This window comes from Ochotona princeps, chromosome X (genome assembly GCF_030435755.1).
Source record: "Ochotona princeps isolate mOchPri1 chromosome X, mOchPri1.hap1, whole genome shotgun sequence".
Classification (NCBI taxonomy): domain Eukaryota; kingdom Metazoa; phylum Chordata; class Mammalia; order Lagomorpha; family Ochotonidae; genus Ochotona; species Ochotona princeps.
This window is the reverse complement of record NC_080865.1, coordinates 283,305-300,377: the sequence shown is the minus strand read 5'-3', so window position 1 is coordinate 300,377 and position 17,073 is coordinate 283,305. Positions and strand designations below refer to the sequence as shown.

The window sequence follows — 17,073 nt, the reverse complement described above, 5'->3', positions numbered from 1 at the left end:
AAGTAAAAGGGAAGAGACTAAGTATATATACCTCTGGAACCTCTCTAAATAGCCTGAATACCCTCTTTTTTTCCCCCACACAGCAATATGCTGCGTCTTGGAAAATCAGAACCTTGGACCTTAGCATTGGAAAATGTTGTAGGAGCAAAAAATATGGATGTAAGACCATTGCTCAACTACTTTGATCCCTTGTTAACCTGGCTGAAAGACCAGAACAGGAATTCTTTCGTAGGCTGGAACACTGACTGGACTCCCTGTGAGTTCTGCATGTTGAGATGTTTTGCAATGTCCCTGTCGCTGAGTGTGTTTTTTCTCTACTTAGAATCTGATTTTGACTGTAATACGGTGGCAGCTGCTGTCTAATGGGGGTAGGAAGCACATATATAATCACTAACTATGTACTTGGCATTGTGACAGCTACTATACAAATACATGAACATGTACACACTTATGCACATGTGCACACACAGATACACTTCTAAGTCTGTCTTATACTCTGCTTTGAGCAAGTATGAATTTCAGTCTCCCCATGGTTTGGTATTATTTTTTTTAAAAAAGAAACATATTTTAACAATTTTAGTGCTCTAATTTCTTTCTGGCAATTGCTTTGTTTATGTTGCTCTGTCGTTATTGCTCAGTTTTTGACCTTCACTTCCGTTTCTTCTACTTCCATCTGTTACTCTCACAAGAAAGCTTTACTGTAATTTTTAGTAAAGCAACTATCATTCTCATCATTGTGCTTGCAGATCCAAGTAATACATTATATTGTGTGCTTTTTTACGTGAGTTTTTGTTTGTTCCAGAGTTTCTATTTCCCTCAGCTTCTTTTTCCTACCTACTTTTCTGGCTGTATTGCATTTGGAATTTTCCCCATGACTGTTCCAATGAATTGATTTCTTTCAATCTGATTTGTTTCCCAGGTTTCCTAGAGACTTTCCTTTGGGAGTCTCACGCCCTTCTGCCTCTATCTGGACCAGCTCTCATTCCAAGTCATCCTTATGTTTGTTGTTCTCTTGGGTTAAATCCACGGCTTCCTGGATTCCATGTGATCTTGGATTATCTCTTGTTCTTTGGAACATGGCCTCCAAGTGACCGTTAAGCAAGGGCATACAGGGCACACTTTGAGGATCAACTGTTCCTCAGAATGCTTTTAACCACAGCCTTGTTTTCCACCTAGCATCCCGTTCCCATCCTCTGCTGTACCTGCATTCCAAATCTGTCTGGAATTCTCTGGCTCCCTCTGTGTGTACAATAGGCCTGCCTTCCTATCTCCCAAGAAAGCAGGCCCACTTCCCACCATTCCTCATCTTCCAAAAGTATGTTTATAGCACTTTGGTGGGACTGTGGGAAGGGAAAAGGGAAGCACATGTGATCAGTCTGTCGCTTGTAACCAGCAATCTGCAACTTCTCTTTAATCAGATGCCGACAAAAGCATCAAAGTGAGGATAAGTCTAAAATCAGCTCTGGGAGAAAATGCAGTGAGTATTCTGGACAGTGTGTCCGTTATTTTGCAATGCATATCTTCCCTTAAACAGGACAGGATAACCTCGCTTCAGCACTGTCTGAAAGAGGAAAGGCCCATGGTTGTCTTCCAAACTAGAAGTCCCAGAGTCTAGCTTTCAGCCTTTTGTTTTTTCTCTCTTTTTTAAAGCAACTTGTTCCTTACTGAATAGGTTCTGCCTGCTTCTCACTACCTTGAAAATGTTGTAAAGATCAATGCAAAAACATCTGTACTGGTCTTCAATCTCAAATGTTATCATTCCAATGGACTCTTATCACCACCATTGTTTGTTTTGAGGAAAAGGACATGGTTGTATTTTATGAGAGCTTATTTGTTTTTACAAGCAATATAGTTAGGAATTTTTTTGTTTGCTTTGTTTTGCTCAATTATCTATGTCCTGGCTTTATCCAGAGTGTGACCTGTCGGTCAGCAGCCTCTAGATCACCTGAAAACTTACCGACAGTGTGGGATTGGGGGCCACGCTCTGGGGTCCGCTTCATCAGGGCGTGCATTCTGGCATGCCCCCACGGGTTTGTTTCCACAGTAAAAACTCAAAAGCTCTGATTTAGAACACTGTTTCCCAAACTTGACAGCACTTTGAAGTCTTTTGGGGGAAGTTTCAAAGCATTCATGCCTGTGTTTCACCCCAGGAGATTCTAATGTTGCTCCTCTAGGAGCTGCCCAGCAAGGCTCTAGAAACACCTCAGGTGTTCCTGTCATGGCAAAATGTCAGAACATTGGGGTAGTGATATCTTTCGGGGTCACAAAATGTTTATATGAAAGATTATTGCTTATACTTTCTTGTGACTTGCTTTCATTATCAGCTACTGCTCTCTCCTGCACACCTGTCTCAGGTAGTTCAGCCTGAGAAGAAAGAGCAGTTGGGGAAGAACAGTGAACAGCTTTGAAGGCCAAAGTGGGCCTGTGGCACCAGGAAGCCTTTGCAGGCTTGGAAGTCAGTGTGGAAGTGTTGGATAAAACGGTCCAGGCTGCTGCAGTGAACTGCTGGGTCCAGGTGGATTCAAAGATTATGTTTTCTTCCCTTGACTTTTCCTCCAAAGTGCAGTGTTGCCCAAGACCCAACAGTAACTGGAGTATCATTTTCACAGATAAGACATCAAAATATAAATAATATGATAGCAAATTTTTTTGAACATTTAAAAAAGAAATAATAAAATGGAAGTATGTTGATTACCAAACTGAGAGTTCAAGTTCCTGGGGTTTTTTTAAAATAATAAATTAATTTTACTTTTGATGGTGTTTACATAGTTAAGAAGGATATACACCCATGTGAACCACAGATTAGGGTGAAGAGGGCCAAGGAATGGAGGAGAGTGGATGAGACAACTGCATTCAATCTCCTTTTTTTCCTCCTGTATCTGAGGAAAGTGGGGAGAGAGCGGGAGAGGGCTGCTCCCAGCAGCTCTACTGCATCAGTACCCAGGAACGAGGGACTGACACCCAGTGTCATCCTTGGGTCCCTAACGTGGAGCATGTTCCGAGGGTACTGCTTAGGTGGTTTGGATAAGAGTTTTGAGATACTATTGATTTCATTGCTCCAAGGTTGAGGAAGTCATTCCAAGTCCCATTGGCTGACATAGTCCACCCTAGAGTTTCCACTCACCCAGATACTCACTGTCAAAGCTTGGCTGGGAAAGCTATAAAAGTAGTAAAAACTCAACTTATTTGTCCACAATGCACAGCCATTTTAAGTTTTGATTGCCTGCTGCCTGTCAACCTACCCTTGAGATGTTTATTTTTATCTATGTGGAACCACGGTAGAAGACCCAGTGACCCCAGTGCTGTCTACAGTGTGGCGCTCCACCAGCAGCATTACTCTGCAACCTCAGCCCAAGCTCCAAGCAGGGGCCCAGCTGACAGTGTTTGCATGAGCCATCCAGGGGATTCTGACGCCCTCTCGCGTTGATGTTGAGCGGTACAAGGATGTTTGCAATAGGAAGGGATGCTTGGAAAGCAGAGGCTTTAGTACTTTTTTTTTTTTTTTTTTTTAAGGATTGATTTATTTACTGGACGTGGGGGAGAGGAGTCTGCATTCACTAGCTCACTCATCACCTGTTGTAGTGAGCAGGGTTTCACTGGGCACAGCTTTCCAGGTGGGTGGCAGCCACCACAGGGCTGGGGTCGTGCCTGCTATCTCCACAAGAACAATCCTCGCCACTGCACTGGGCACCCTCCTGAGCAGCAGCTTTGAGATCCATCCTCCGCAGAGATCGTTAGTAAAAGGCAAAAGATCTGAGGAGAACCCAGAGTACTTAGAGTGAAGCAGCAGATGGAGTATCTTTCTCTCTATCTCTACTTCACTCTGTAAATCTGTCTTTCCAATAAAAATAAATGAAATCTTTAAAACAAACAAATAAATTCATCTTCTGATCCCTACTGACCAGTGTCTTTCTTCTGATTTGCAGTATGAGTGGAATGACAGTGAGATGTACTTATTCTGCTCATCAATTGCCTACGCCCTGAGAAAGTACTTTTCAGAAATCAAGCAGCAGACAGTTCCTTTTCGGTAAGTTCTCCTGAATTCCAGAAGTGCTTACACCTTACTTCAAGTGAAATTAAGAGAAATCTCTAGTAATTTTGTGACTTCTTTGGCATCCTGGAATTTGCACCGCTGCATTCAGGTTGATTGTGGCTTATTAGACTTTCAGTTTGCCATGGTTCTCGCTGTTTCCAAAGGCTCTGACCTACCCTCAACCTGAAAATAAAAAAGAGGTAGAACTCTGCCGCCACTGAACTTACATACCAGCATATATGTTGTGTGTGTATAATACAGATGTGAAATATAATAGAATTGCATAGTAACAAGTGCTAGGGAGAAAAAAATGCATCCATGAAGCGATTAAGAAGTACTGATAGGTGTGTATGACGGTGAGAGGGGGGTTTTTGGCATAATTTGGGTCAGAAAAGACCTAATAATTAAGCAAATACATGAAGCTGGAGCAAAAGCCAGCAAGGGTGGCACTGGGAACAAACTTCTCATCTGGGGACACAGCAGGTGCAGACCTCTTGACCGTTGAAAGAGCAGCAAGGGGTCCAGTGTCAGTGGAGCAGAGCTTCTTCTAAGGAGACTGTAAGAGGTATGATCTGCTTCTAGTGGCAAGAGAATGAAAAGAATGTTCCCGAGGGACTGAAAGGCCAATCTGAACAAGAAGGGGAGCACCCAAGCACTGAGATCACTGCAGAAGTTCCAGCAAAGCTCACTCACTGCCTTCCCTCCGGGGTGTCAGCTTGGGAACTGTCTTTGCTAGCTGTGCTGCTTGTCACTATCCAGGCCACCAGGGACTCCTTGCTGATTCACCTATGCCTTCAGTTTGACTTCTCTCTATCATTGAAAAAAAACAAAAACAAAAACCGTTTTATACAGGGCAGAGCCAGCCCCAAAGTGCAGCACTGCAACTTTCACATATTTGTTTCCGTGTGCTTTGAGCAGTGTTAAGGGGTTGGAGGCAATCACATCCTCCCGTTTGCCATATGCCATATTCTTCGACCTGTGACCGCCTCCTTCCACCAGGAAGGGATGGCCCTGTCTTCCTCATTGTGTCATCTGTGCCACAAGGAAGTTGTTTCTTTTGTTTTTCCACAGAGAGCAGGATGTGTGGGTGAGTGACTTGAAACCAAGAATCTCCTTCAATTTCTTTGTCACTTCTCCAAACAATGTAAGTGACGTGATCCCTAGAAGTGAAGTCCAAGAAGCTATCAGGTAACATCTAACTTCTCAACAGGCCATGCGAGGGCCAAAGGGCTTACCGAGCGCAGCAACAGCTACTATTTTCTTGGTTCCTTCTGTGTGCCAGGCATTGTTCTGTCTGCTTACATGTTTCATCTCATCACACAAACTTGGTTTGGGTTCTCCTGGATGTAGGGCCTTAGAAAAGGATTGAAGTGTAAGTGCCTTATTTGAGAGGTGATCCCAGGAAGCACTGATGGGACAATGTGGACTGAAGACAGAGATAGGAAGAAGGACAGGAGAGTACACGTCATCAGGCAAGCTGCTTCTGTGGACAGTTAATGCTCACTCCTGCTGTGAAATGGAGAGACTGTGCAGCTCGCTTACCTGTCCCTTCAGAGGCCCGAGTCAGTGACTGGGGACAGCTCCCAGGTGGTACTGGTTCCCCAGCATTTTCAGTCTCCAGATAGGGCAGATGCTGTGATCTGAGCATGCTGTCAGGCAGTGGAGAGTAGGTACTAGCTAAAGGACAATTGACATGCCTGGCAGGTAGTGCATAAGGGACATGGGTAAGTAGTGCTGTTATCTGCTCTCAGGACTTTGATGTAGGATTCATTTCACTGCCCAAAACCTGAAGTACATGTGCAGGCCTAGGACTCCTTAGCCATTTGTTGGTCTTACCTTTTGAAGAAAGAATGTGTCCCTGTGCCTCAGCTATTTCCGAAAAGAGACAGCAGGAGTGACCAATAGATAGACCTCAGAGCTGATTCACCTTTGTCATTTAACACAAGAGCTTTCACGGGATTATCCGATCTACTGGTTCTGGGCGACTCACTACGTGGCCCTCTTGAGCTGCATCGGTGAATCCTGTTTACCTTTGGAAGCCAATCTAAGGCTTGCTGGGCAGGGTGTGCCTAAGAAATCTGGCTTGCCTGGAGTGTATCACCCAATCAGACCTACTCACTGGCTCACTGCCTCCAGAAGGCTTGTGTTTGTCATAGAAAAAACTGTCAGGTGAGATCTTTCATGAATGAGTTCAGCCTTCCTGGATACCCATCTGCAAGGTGGGAAATACCTTGAACTTTTCTATCCCCAGAGTGCCTTGAGATCTTATCCGACTTAATTTGCCAGGGTCATGTGCCGAATAAGGCTTTGACATCTCTATCTCTCGGTTATACCCAAGTGCAGGAGGATGAAATGCCAGACTTGAGTCTTTGACCTAGAATGTTATTCATTTCATTGGTTTGTTTTAAATAACCTTCATCCTTTTGCTTCCATTAGAATTCAGTTATTTTCCATCACAATGCTGTAGATGGTGGCTGAGGTTGCATTACTGTGTTACTTTCCAACGCTGCTCTAAATACCAGATACTATTATTTGGAAAATACCTACTACATTTGCACGGAGGGGTATCCAAACACGCTTTTCCACCTGTGATATAATCCCATTATAAACACACTCTTTGCAGACAGCATAATCTTGCCAATAGTGAACAAAAGGTAGATAAAACAGTGGAATTAAAAGATAAGTTTATTTTGTACAAAAAGACGAGAGATCCATGCATAGTTTTTGCATAATATGCATTTTCATGAACTTTTTGGAGACTCTTATATATGCTAATTTGCCTTTTAAACACAGTAGTCATAAATGAAAACATGGCAATCAATTACACATTTTCAATCTGTTGACAAGACTAACCTAAATTGCAAGGCATGAAAGATGTATGATTGTCAAAAGCTTATCTCTTTCACTGGACCTGATTATCTACTATTATTATCTATAATTGCTATATAATACTACATTGTTTTAAAAAATATTTCAAAGGCAGAGAGATCAGATGGACAGAAAGAGTGAGTTCCCATCCACCGACTTACTCCCCAAATGCCTGCCAAGTCTGAGGGGCCCAGGCTGGGAGCCAGGAACTCAGTGCAGGTCCCCCACCTGGTGGCAGAAACCCAGTTACTTGAGCCATCACTGCTGCCTCCCAGGGGTTGCAGTAGCAGGAAGCTGGAGTCAGGAGCAGAGATAGGAACCAAACCTAGTATACTCTGACATAGGATGCGGGCGTCTTGGGTATGAAGCTAAATGCCTGCTGCTAGGTGTGTGTTCTTTTTTTAAGATTATTTATTTAAAAGGGCATAATTATGGAGAGAAAGATGTAGAGACAAAGGGAGAGATCTTCCATCCACGAGTTCACTCCCTAAATGGCCACAATGGTCAAGCATGTACAGGACCAAAGCCAGGAGCCCAGAGTCTTCTTCTGGGACTTCCACATGGGTGCAGCATTGGAGCCACCCTCCACTGCTTTCCCAGGCACATTAGCAGGGAACTGGCTTGGTAAGCGGAGTGTCTGGAACACATAACAATGTGCATATGAAATGCTAGCACTATAGGTGGTGGCTGCATCCCCATATGCCATAGTGCCAGCCCCTAGGTGTGCATTTTTATGGTAAGCCTTCTCAAATCCTTTTGGGAATAATCTTATTTTGCCTAAGTGTCTCTTTTGTGTGTTTTGTTTTTGCAAATAGGATGTCCCGGGGCCGTATCAATGATATTTTCCGCCTGGATGATGACAGCCTGGAGTTTGTGGGGATTCAGCCAACACTAGCGCCCCCTTACGAGTCGCCTGTCACTGTATGGCTGATTGCTTTCGGGATTGTGATGGGAATTGTACTGTCTGGCATTATTATCCTGATCTCTACTGGAATAAGAGAGCGAAGGAGGTAGGGGACCTTTTCTAAGCATATCTGTCCAGAAGACTCAAAGGTTTAGGGAGAGGTACTTAGATAGGCCATTATGTGCCTGAAGGTTCTGATGTATGCTCTAGATGCTTACCATGTATCATCAGCAATGTCCCTTTCGGAGAGGCCCCATGGTAGTGATTGGACTGGGCTTCCGTAGGGTGCCCTAGAGAAGTCCATTGCAGGTCACAGTGCAGTTTCCCTGTCAGTCTAGAGTGACTCCAGAGCCTGGACCAATGATAGCCTTGCACAATGAGATTTGCTTCAAACTGCTACTCTTTAACCACCTTAATTCCTGTTTAGGCAACTCAAACACCAGTTCATCTCCTTAGCTCCTAGTCATTGCATTCCAAATTGTTCTGGAGTTGAAGATCAAAGTTCACTGAGAGTTTAAATTACTGGAGATCTGATTTATAATACTTTACCACTGCATTGTTTTGCTGACTTTATGAAATAGTTGACTTCTGTAGGGTTTATAAAATGAACATTAATAATAATAACACTGTATAGTGCGTAACAAGGCCCTATTCGTACTTTGAACTTTTTAAACATGTCATTGATTCAATCTTTGCATGTCTGTTTTGCTCAAACTATAGAGATATTTAGTTCTCCAAAATAGCTTCATTTAAAAATTATACATTGAGCGGATAATGTATCAATGTTGTGAAAATAGAAAATCTAAATGGATACACAGAGTCTCTATCATCATTTGCCTCCACATTTTCTTCCTAAAGCCATCCAAAACTATCAGTTTCTTGGAAATCCATACATACATGTCCTTTTTAAGTTTACAAATGTTAGCAGACTATACACAGTGTTCTGCATATTTCCATTTCCCATTTAACATGTTCTAGAGATCTAGCCATGTTAGTTATTGTTATATGTTATTTCTGAGTGTTTGTATTTATTTTAAAAAGTTGTGGTGGCTTAATATGGGCAGATGTCACTGTCAGATAAATCACAGCAAGGGGATGTCAGCTCAAGGATCAGGTGCACTTCTAATTTTGACAACTATTGCCAAATTTCCCTCAACAGAAAATGTGCCCATTTACACTCATATCACCAAATTTATTATCCCTTCCAACCCCGCCTCTTAGCACAGGGTGTCATGAAACTTTTTGATCTTTATCTGTCTGATTAGTAACAGTATCCTCCTTACATCACTATTAAAGTGGCTTTGTTTTATTTAACAGGCAAAGGCGAGCAAAAAGAGAAGAAAATCCTTATGGTTTAGTGGACTTGAATAAAGGAGAAACTAATCCAGGATTCCAAAACAATGATGATATCCAGACTTCATTTTAGAAAAGTCCTTTTCTTTTTGAGGTGAAGTTAATGTAAGTGTTTGTCATATTATAAAGGTGTCATTAAATATCAAACCTATGTCTGTCTTCGGGACAAGCTGTGTGAAGGGAGCACTGCAGAGGCATGGGCATCCTCGCGGATGCTGCTTGCAGTGTGTACTTCCCTTCTGCTCCCTGATAGGGTTGTTCATACTAGAGAACACTAGAGACAGGGCGCCTTTGACCTCACAGGCCATTGGGGGATAATGGAAATGGAAGTTTCTGTTGTCTTACTGTAGTTGCAAACAAAATAATGCATCATGAGACCAAGTGTTGGCCCTTGTGTGAAGTCTGAATGGATCACTTTTGAGGTCAGGCCTGGGCATTGAGTGTAGTACATACCATTCACTTGAATCTAAGTGTAACGGAAGATGTACTTTCTTTATAATAACTCATTCCAAGTGCTATGGTGAGTTGCCATAGTGATGGTTGGAATGGACCATGTCTTCTTCAGGTGGCAGGCCGAAAGAAGCGAGAACAAGAACCTAAAGAGTAGGTGGTGGACCGTACCATTTGCCTCCAGCTGCTTGATCAGCATCTCCCGACAACGTGGAACTATCACCAGGAGCCGCCAGGACTCCCCAGAGCATGCCTGATCACAGCCTTCTTCTGTTTTCCTATAACTGTGGAATACGTGGCAATTCCACCTCAATATTTACCTTCTGAAGTATATAGCCAGCTGCTTCAATCTTTTGTACCCATTCACAGTGTCTGAGAGCTGAGCACAAAGCAGGTGTCAATAAATATTTACTAGATTTGCACATATTCATGGTCATGTGTGTCCTTATGTGCTTATATCTCTGGCCATTCTGTCTGCTTGTCACTTCTGTGGCCCAAGTTGTCTGTCTGGACCCTTTGCTTCCCAAAAGTCTTAGAAGCCTTTTTACTGTACAAAATGGTTTTGAAAGCAGTTTCAAAGAGTTATGTTCAGTTATGGATGCTATCAGATTAGGAACCACACTTGATGCAGCTTGCACAATCCTCAGAGTTCCTAGCTCAGTTCTGAGCACAGCATCTACTACATACCTGAAGATGAATTAAAGCTAGATCAAATGGATCAGCATATGCAAACCCTATAGGGGAATATGCAACAGCATTTCTTCCTTGGCAGAATACCCACATACTCATTTCCCTGAAAGTTTTTTCTTATTTTTTGTATATCCCATCCACTCCTATACATCATGAAACTGCCAAATGACTGATAGGTAAATGTCCCATGCAGTTGCCACTTTCTATTTATGAAGTCTTCAATTGTAGTGGTGGGGTTACCACAGCCCCAGACTCATCTGTCTCTGCAGGAACCCATTTCACAAGCTGATACCTTCAGAGAAGGATCTCAAGCCAAGTCAAACGACGCTCAGGCACATGACCCAACAGCCAGCTGTGATCCAGAGACTCTCAACTCTATACATAACTTTCAGAGTTTTCAACAGCACACTCATTACCTTGCCCACAAGTTGAGGCTTATGATTGGTCGTTCTGCACAGCCAAGTCCTCTGAGACAATGGACACTGTACAAAGAGACTCCTGTCCCTGGGCCTAGGATGAGGAGCAGCCAACTGTGGCCCATAGGCCAGATCCTGCTCACCTTCTGTTTTTATATGGCCAATGAGTTAAGAATGATGTTTACATTTTTAAATGGTTGAGAAAAAGAGAGTATTTCATGCTATATGAAAGTGATATGCAATTCAAATTTCAGTGTCCACAAATAAAGTTTTACTAAAAGCCAGTCACACACATTCATTTTCTTTTTTTTTTTTAAGATTTATTTTATTTTTATTACAAAGTCAGATATACTGAGAGGAGGAGAGACAGAGAGGAAGTGGAGCTGCCGGGATTAGAACCAGCAGCCATATGGGATCAAGGCGAGGACCTTAGCCACTAGGCCACGCCGCCGAGCCCCACACACATTCATTTTCATGCTAAGGCATGCTTTCATGCACAAAGTGGAGCGGAGTTGTTGCCATAGAGGTGATATGGCCTGCACAGCCCTTTTACAGACCAGCACTGCTGAGCCCTTGGCTGGAAGGAAGCCAGGGTTTAAAGAAATGATAGGCATGAAAAGACAAGTGTAGAGCGCAGAGACCTGGAAGAACTTTCTGTGTGGATGGAATCTGAAGTTGTTTCATGCAGCATTTCCTTCCTGGGGCTTTAACTATTTCATATGGAGTGTGTGTGTGTGTTGGGGTGGGGGACAGTAATCAGGACAGAAATGGCAGGTGTTTCTGAATCAATTATTCTTTTACATTTAAGATCCATCCCACTCTCTACCCTTGCCCCCAGGCAAACATAGGGCCTCAGGCCAGTCTCCTCTGCTCATAAATTCACTTCCACATTAGAATCAAATCTGAGAAACTCAAGTTTCTTAATCCACTATGTTGGGATATTTCTCTTCATTAACTCAAGTTAAATACAATGTGAGCTTTACCAGAGCCTCCTGATTTGGCGTTAGACTTTGGGCAGATCAGAGAAGTTTCCACAAGACCGGGAGGCATGTGCAGGGTCCCTGAAGTAACTGCCCCATCTGAACTTGCTCATTGCCTTGCCCTTTGGGAAAATTGCTCACAACATAACCTTTCCTTGTCTGTACTCCCAAGAGAGGCTCAGTGACTTCAGACTCAAGAGAGTAAGAGCAAGGCGCAGCACAGCACTGCCGGACACCAACAGCCCTGGAGCAGCATCATGTGGAGTGTGTATAACTTCTAGTGATGCCTCAAAGTTTGGTTTTACTTGAGTTTGGGGGCTGGGTTTTGTTTTGCTTTTCGCAATAAATAATTTTCTATTGTTTGCGTATTTGCAACAAGCATGCATTACTTTTACTGCAGAGGGTTGCCTTCAAAAGGTAAAATACACAAAAATGAGAAAGGAAAGCAAACTTCAAGATGGAGGCAGCAAAGCTTCCGTGTGGGTGAGACCATTCTCTGAGGGGCTAACAGCCTGGTGCAGCTTCCCACTGGATGACAAAAAGAAGAGCAGAGAAGTTTGGCTCCCCCACCCGGCTGGGGGCCCATGGAGAAGGTGTACTTGTGTCACTTGATCTTTGGTTTTGTGTAGGAAAGAACCTGGCACACAATGAATACTGAACAACCAAGCGAACATGCAAGTCCGCATAGAGAGGCCCTAGCTGCTATTTCTAAAATGACAGTTCATTGCAAGCTGACATTTCTATGCCTTTGTGTGAAGCAAAAGTCTATTAGTAAGCATCAGTTCTCTGCTCAAATAAAGCAAACGTTAGTTAAACGTCAAGAAGCAAATGCACAAGAGGGACCATCTGAGCTAGGAGCAAGTGAATGGGACGAGAAAGGGCATGTGTGTCGCTGCAGGGAGATGATTCACTTTCACCTGAAAAGTGGCAGCAGCATGCAGCGGGTCTGATTTCGCATTGGAGTGCTGCTCCTCTACTTCCTATCCAGCTCCCTGCTACGGAGCCCAGGAATGCAGTGGAAGATGGTCCAAGTATTTGGGCCCCTGCCCCAGTGCGGAAATCATGGCTCCTGGCTTTGGGCTGGCTCACACCTGGCTGTTGTGGCCATTTGGGGAGGGAATCTATAGATGCAAGATTTCTCTCTCACTCTGTCTGTCATTCTGTATTTCAAATACACAAATCTCTCTCTCTCTCTCTCTCTCTCTCTCTCTCTCTCTCTCTGTCTCTCTCTCTCTCAAGATAAAACACTGAAATGGAAATTTCAGTTATCAAACTAGCCTAAGGTCCCAGAGTCCTAAACTCAAGGATTGAAATGATTAGGATTCTATAATGTAATAGAGACTAGGTATAAATCAATGGTTACTCTGAATTGAGTTTGGTAACAGTTACGGTTAAAGAAGGGCAGCAAATTGCACCTTCATGTTTTCTCTATGTTAAACATGCTTAATGCACTATTTAGTAGTATTATTTAGCTTTAGTTTTTATATTTGTGCACATGATTACACAAGGAGTCATTGCTTTAGTATAGGTATTGGATGAGAATTGTGCCATTTAGATTGAACTATGGGCCACCTAACATTGTCCTAGCATGGAACTGCCCTAGAATAGCTCACACAGACTGAATCACAGTGTCAGGGAGCTTATTAAAACACAGTCTGGAGTCCTACATGACGGCTCAATGGCTAAATCCTCACCTTGAAAAAACCGGCATCCCACATGGGCGCCAATTCATGCCCCGCCTGCTCCACTTCCCATCCAGCTCCCTGCTTGTGGTCTGGGACAGCAGAAGAGGACGGCCCAAAGCCTTGGGACCCTGCACCCATGTGGGAGATCTGGAAGAGGCGCCTGGCTCCTGGCTTCGGAACAGCTCCCCCAGCCCTTGCAGCCATTTGGGGAGTGATTCAGTGGATGGAAGACTGCATCTTCTTCCCTTTGTAAGTCCAATCTGCCTTTCCAATAAAAACAAATAAATCTTAAAACAAAAACAGTTTGCTCTAACAGCACTCTGTGGCAATTCCTAGATAGCTGTTCATAGGATCTCCATTTGGCTTCATGCATACCCAAGTTTACAAACATTGAAATATAAAGGCAGGAGTTGAAGCTGTGGGACAGTAGCTAAACTTCTTTCTGCAGTGCCAGCATCCTACATGGGCACCAGTTCGAGTCCTGTCTGTTCCACTTCCCATCCAGCTCCCTGCTTGTGGCCTGGGAAAGTAGTAGAGGACGGCCCAAAGCCTTGGGACCCTGCACCCATGTGGGAGACCTGGAAGAAGCTCCCAGCTTCAGATCAGCTCAGTTCTGGCCATTATGGCCATCTGGGAAGTGAACCAACAGATGTAGATTTCTCTCTCTCTCTCTAAAAATTTGCTTTTTAAATTAAAAAAAATGTTTAAAAAAAGAAATATGAAGCAAAATCTGCACATTTCTGCATTTGGCAGTATATTTAATGATCCTGATTGTGACAATATAAAGAAAAAGAATAATAATGCAACAAAAACATTTTCAGTGCTAGTTGATCTTTATACATGATGCACATCTTCTATATTGCAACCTGAAAACATGTTTCTGCTCTAGGCTGGGACATGTATGGGCAGCAGCATAAAGAAAATGTACTAAACTGATCTAAGTTTCAAAGAAATCTTTTGTTTCTACATTGTTAATCTGAAGATAATCTAACAAGCAGCACAGAGAGCATTATTAAGAATCAGCAAAATTGTATTTTGCCCATTTCCTTTCCATAACAAGAAGAGGAATGTTGGCCAGTATTTCTATTCATTCTCATGTTCAGTCTGCATTTCTTCTTCAAGGCTTGTCTTTCTCTCGAAGTGGTTCAATGAAACTTAGGAGTTGTTGAAATGTGGGACGTTTTTCTGGAAGCTAAATAAAAGAAGTATGCAACGTTTTAAATGATGGAAGTTATGATTAAAAATAAAAAATAGGGGTGGGCATTATATTTCAATGGTTTCTGCCACTGCCTGGGATACCTGCAACCTGTATTAGAGTGCCTGGTTCAGGCCTTGGCTACTCCACACTTCTTATTCTTGCTAATGGGCCTGTGAAGGCAGTGGATGATGGCCCAACTACTTGGGTTCCTGATACCCAGGTGAGAGACCCAGATGGAGGCTCTTGGCTGCAGCCTGATTAGCCCTGGATGTTATGGGTATATGAGGAGTGAAGCAGTATTTGGAAAACATCTTGTGTGCACCCTCTCTCACTGTCATTCTGCTTTTCAAATAAAGGATTCTTTAAAAAAGAACAAAGTTAAAAAAAGTTTAAAAAAAGTTTCATTCCTGAAACTTTTGAAATGTGGAAACATTGCTGACATTTCCACTAAGGTGAGGAACAAAGCAAGGATGCCCACTGAACCCAGCACTTGTAACATTGCATTGAAAGCATTAGCCAAAGCAATTGGAAAGTGAAAACAACTAGAGCCCCAAGAATTAGAAAAGAAAAAGGAAATGTGTCTATTTGCATGCAATATGGTTGTATACCTGGATACTCCAGTAGTATCAATGCGTGAGCCAGTTCCAACCATACAATTCATCAGGAGGACAGGATGTAAAATGAAAAACTAAATCAGTAGCCTTGATAAGTATCTTTCCCTTTGACAATAAGTACCTATAGTAAGCAATTAGAAGATACTATGGGGGAAAAAACCCATAGTACTAACAGCGCCCAAAAGATATTTTAAAAATTTAGCCCACCAAAAGTACTGCTGAAAATTGTACGTATTTACACTCCTTACTGTAGAAATAGGACATATCAGTGTTTAAAAGATTTCAGATTTCCCAACATGAAAAAAATACATTCTTTTAAAAAATATAAGTGAGTTTGTTTCAAACTAAACAAATTGTTTCTTTAACACATAGATTTTCTAAAAACATGCAAACCAAACATGGTTAGGAAACTATATTGTAAGCTAAGCAATGAAGAAAAGATATGTTACTTAGTGTCAAAACGCTGCAATTCATCTGTCTACTTACAACAAGGTGATGTCTGTACCTACATTAGGCCTCAGGATACAAGAATGAACCCACAACAAAATGACAGTCTCCTATATGGCTGGGAGACACTCCAGTGGAAGCATGATGGACTTGGGAAAATTCACAAAGGACACACATTGTGAAACTGGAGGGGAGAACAGAGAGGGGGGAGGGAACTTGGGGGAGGGGAGAGCCCAGTGCCAACTAAATTGTATCAAAAAATAATCTTTAAAAAAGGTGATGTTTGCACATGGATGGAAGAACAGAAGAGAAGACCCCGAATAAACACAAATACATATGAGAATTAGTATAGCACCAATGGGATATGTGTGGCAGGTGCACATACATTTGGGCCATCTTTTGCTGCTTTTCCCAAACCATTAGCAGGGAGCTGGATCCGAAGTGGAGCAGCCTCAATGACAGCTCTACCAACTATGCCACAACATTAGCCTCTCAAAAATGTTTTCGCACCCAAATAATCTGATTCTTAATCCCATTTTCCAGGATCTTTTGAAGTACTCTCTATACTTGCTATGAGTTCTTTTTTTTATTAAATAAAGCAAACATTTATTAAATTGTGATAAAAACATTCCATCAAATTACAAAACCTGAGCAAGAAAAACAAACGGCACATGCTTAACTGTAGTTGACATTCAAATGAAATTTGCATTCCCAAAATATTATACAGTAATTAGAAAATACCAGCCGAAGTAATATTAGGATACTTTTACTTGCTATGAGTTCTTAAGTTAATATTCTTAAAACTCCCTTTTTATTGTGTCACTATGCAGAAGTCTTGAAGGTTCCCCGTCATCTACAAAAAAAGCAAAGCTTGCACTCCTTCCTTTTCCGTAATTTTGCAGGCTCTGGAGCACAGCTGCTGCTTAGGATGGATTTGCGGCATTTCCCAAGCATGCTGCAGTCCAGCACCACGTGCTCCTTCTGGCCCCTGCACAGCGCATGTGCTGATCTCCCTTTGCCACTGTGTGCACTCACACCAAGGACATCCCTGATTTGGTTTGGACACCACAGCATTAAGGAAGCTGCTTTTCCTGCAAGCTCTGCTTGTACTCATCTATCTTTCTGATTTGGGTGAGACTGATAAACCGCTTGGTGCTTTCAGTCCCATTGGGGAGATCTGGGCAAGTGGAGAGGCTCTTGTCCATTATGTGTTGCCTATGTGGGTAGGTGCTCTTGGTCACACATTTTCTACCATGGAGTTATAGTTCAGAACAGTGACCGTGGTGCAATAGTCAGCCTGCTTCTGACCAGCTGTGGGCAAGTCACTGAACCTCTCAGGGCCTGCTTCCTCTTCTGTTAGTTTTACTGACAGAGTAGGTAGTACTCTAAATGTGTTCCAAGGAATACATGAGTTAATGTGCATTAAACTCTCAGA

At 42.7% G+C, this 17,073-nt stretch overlaps 2 protein-coding genes across 2 annotated transcripts in view; one reads left to right on the top strand and one right to left on the bottom strand.

Annotated features, from left to right (window-relative positions):
- ACE2 (angiotensin converting enzyme 2) overlaps positions 1-9,261 on the top strand; it is a 37,402-nt gene extending 28,141 nt beyond the window's left edge. The window contains exons 13-18 of the mRNA XM_004597492.4: positions 84-256; positions 1,419-1,477; positions 3,927-4,027; positions 5,105-5,221; positions 7,717-7,911; positions 9,123-9,261. Coding sequence (XP_004597549.4) covers positions 84-256; positions 1,419-1,477; positions 3,927-4,027; positions 5,105-5,221; positions 7,717-7,911; positions 9,123-9,231 — 754 coding nt within the window. The 3' untranslated portion in view covers positions 9,232-9,261. The remainder of the gene's footprint in view (positions 1-83; positions 257-1,418; positions 1,478-3,926; positions 4,028-5,104; positions 5,222-7,716; positions 7,912-9,122) is intronic.
- A 4,872-nt stretch (positions 9,262-14,133) lies between these two features.
- BMX (BMX non-receptor tyrosine kinase) overlaps positions 14,134-17,073 on the bottom strand; it is a 36,183-nt gene continuing 33,243 nt past the window's right edge. Inside the window, exon 19 of the mRNA XM_004597493.4 lies at positions 14,134-14,571. Coding sequence (XP_004597550.2) covers positions 14,497-14,571 — 75 coding nt within the window. The 3' untranslated portion in view covers positions 14,134-14,496. The remainder of the gene's footprint in view (positions 14,572-17,073) is intronic.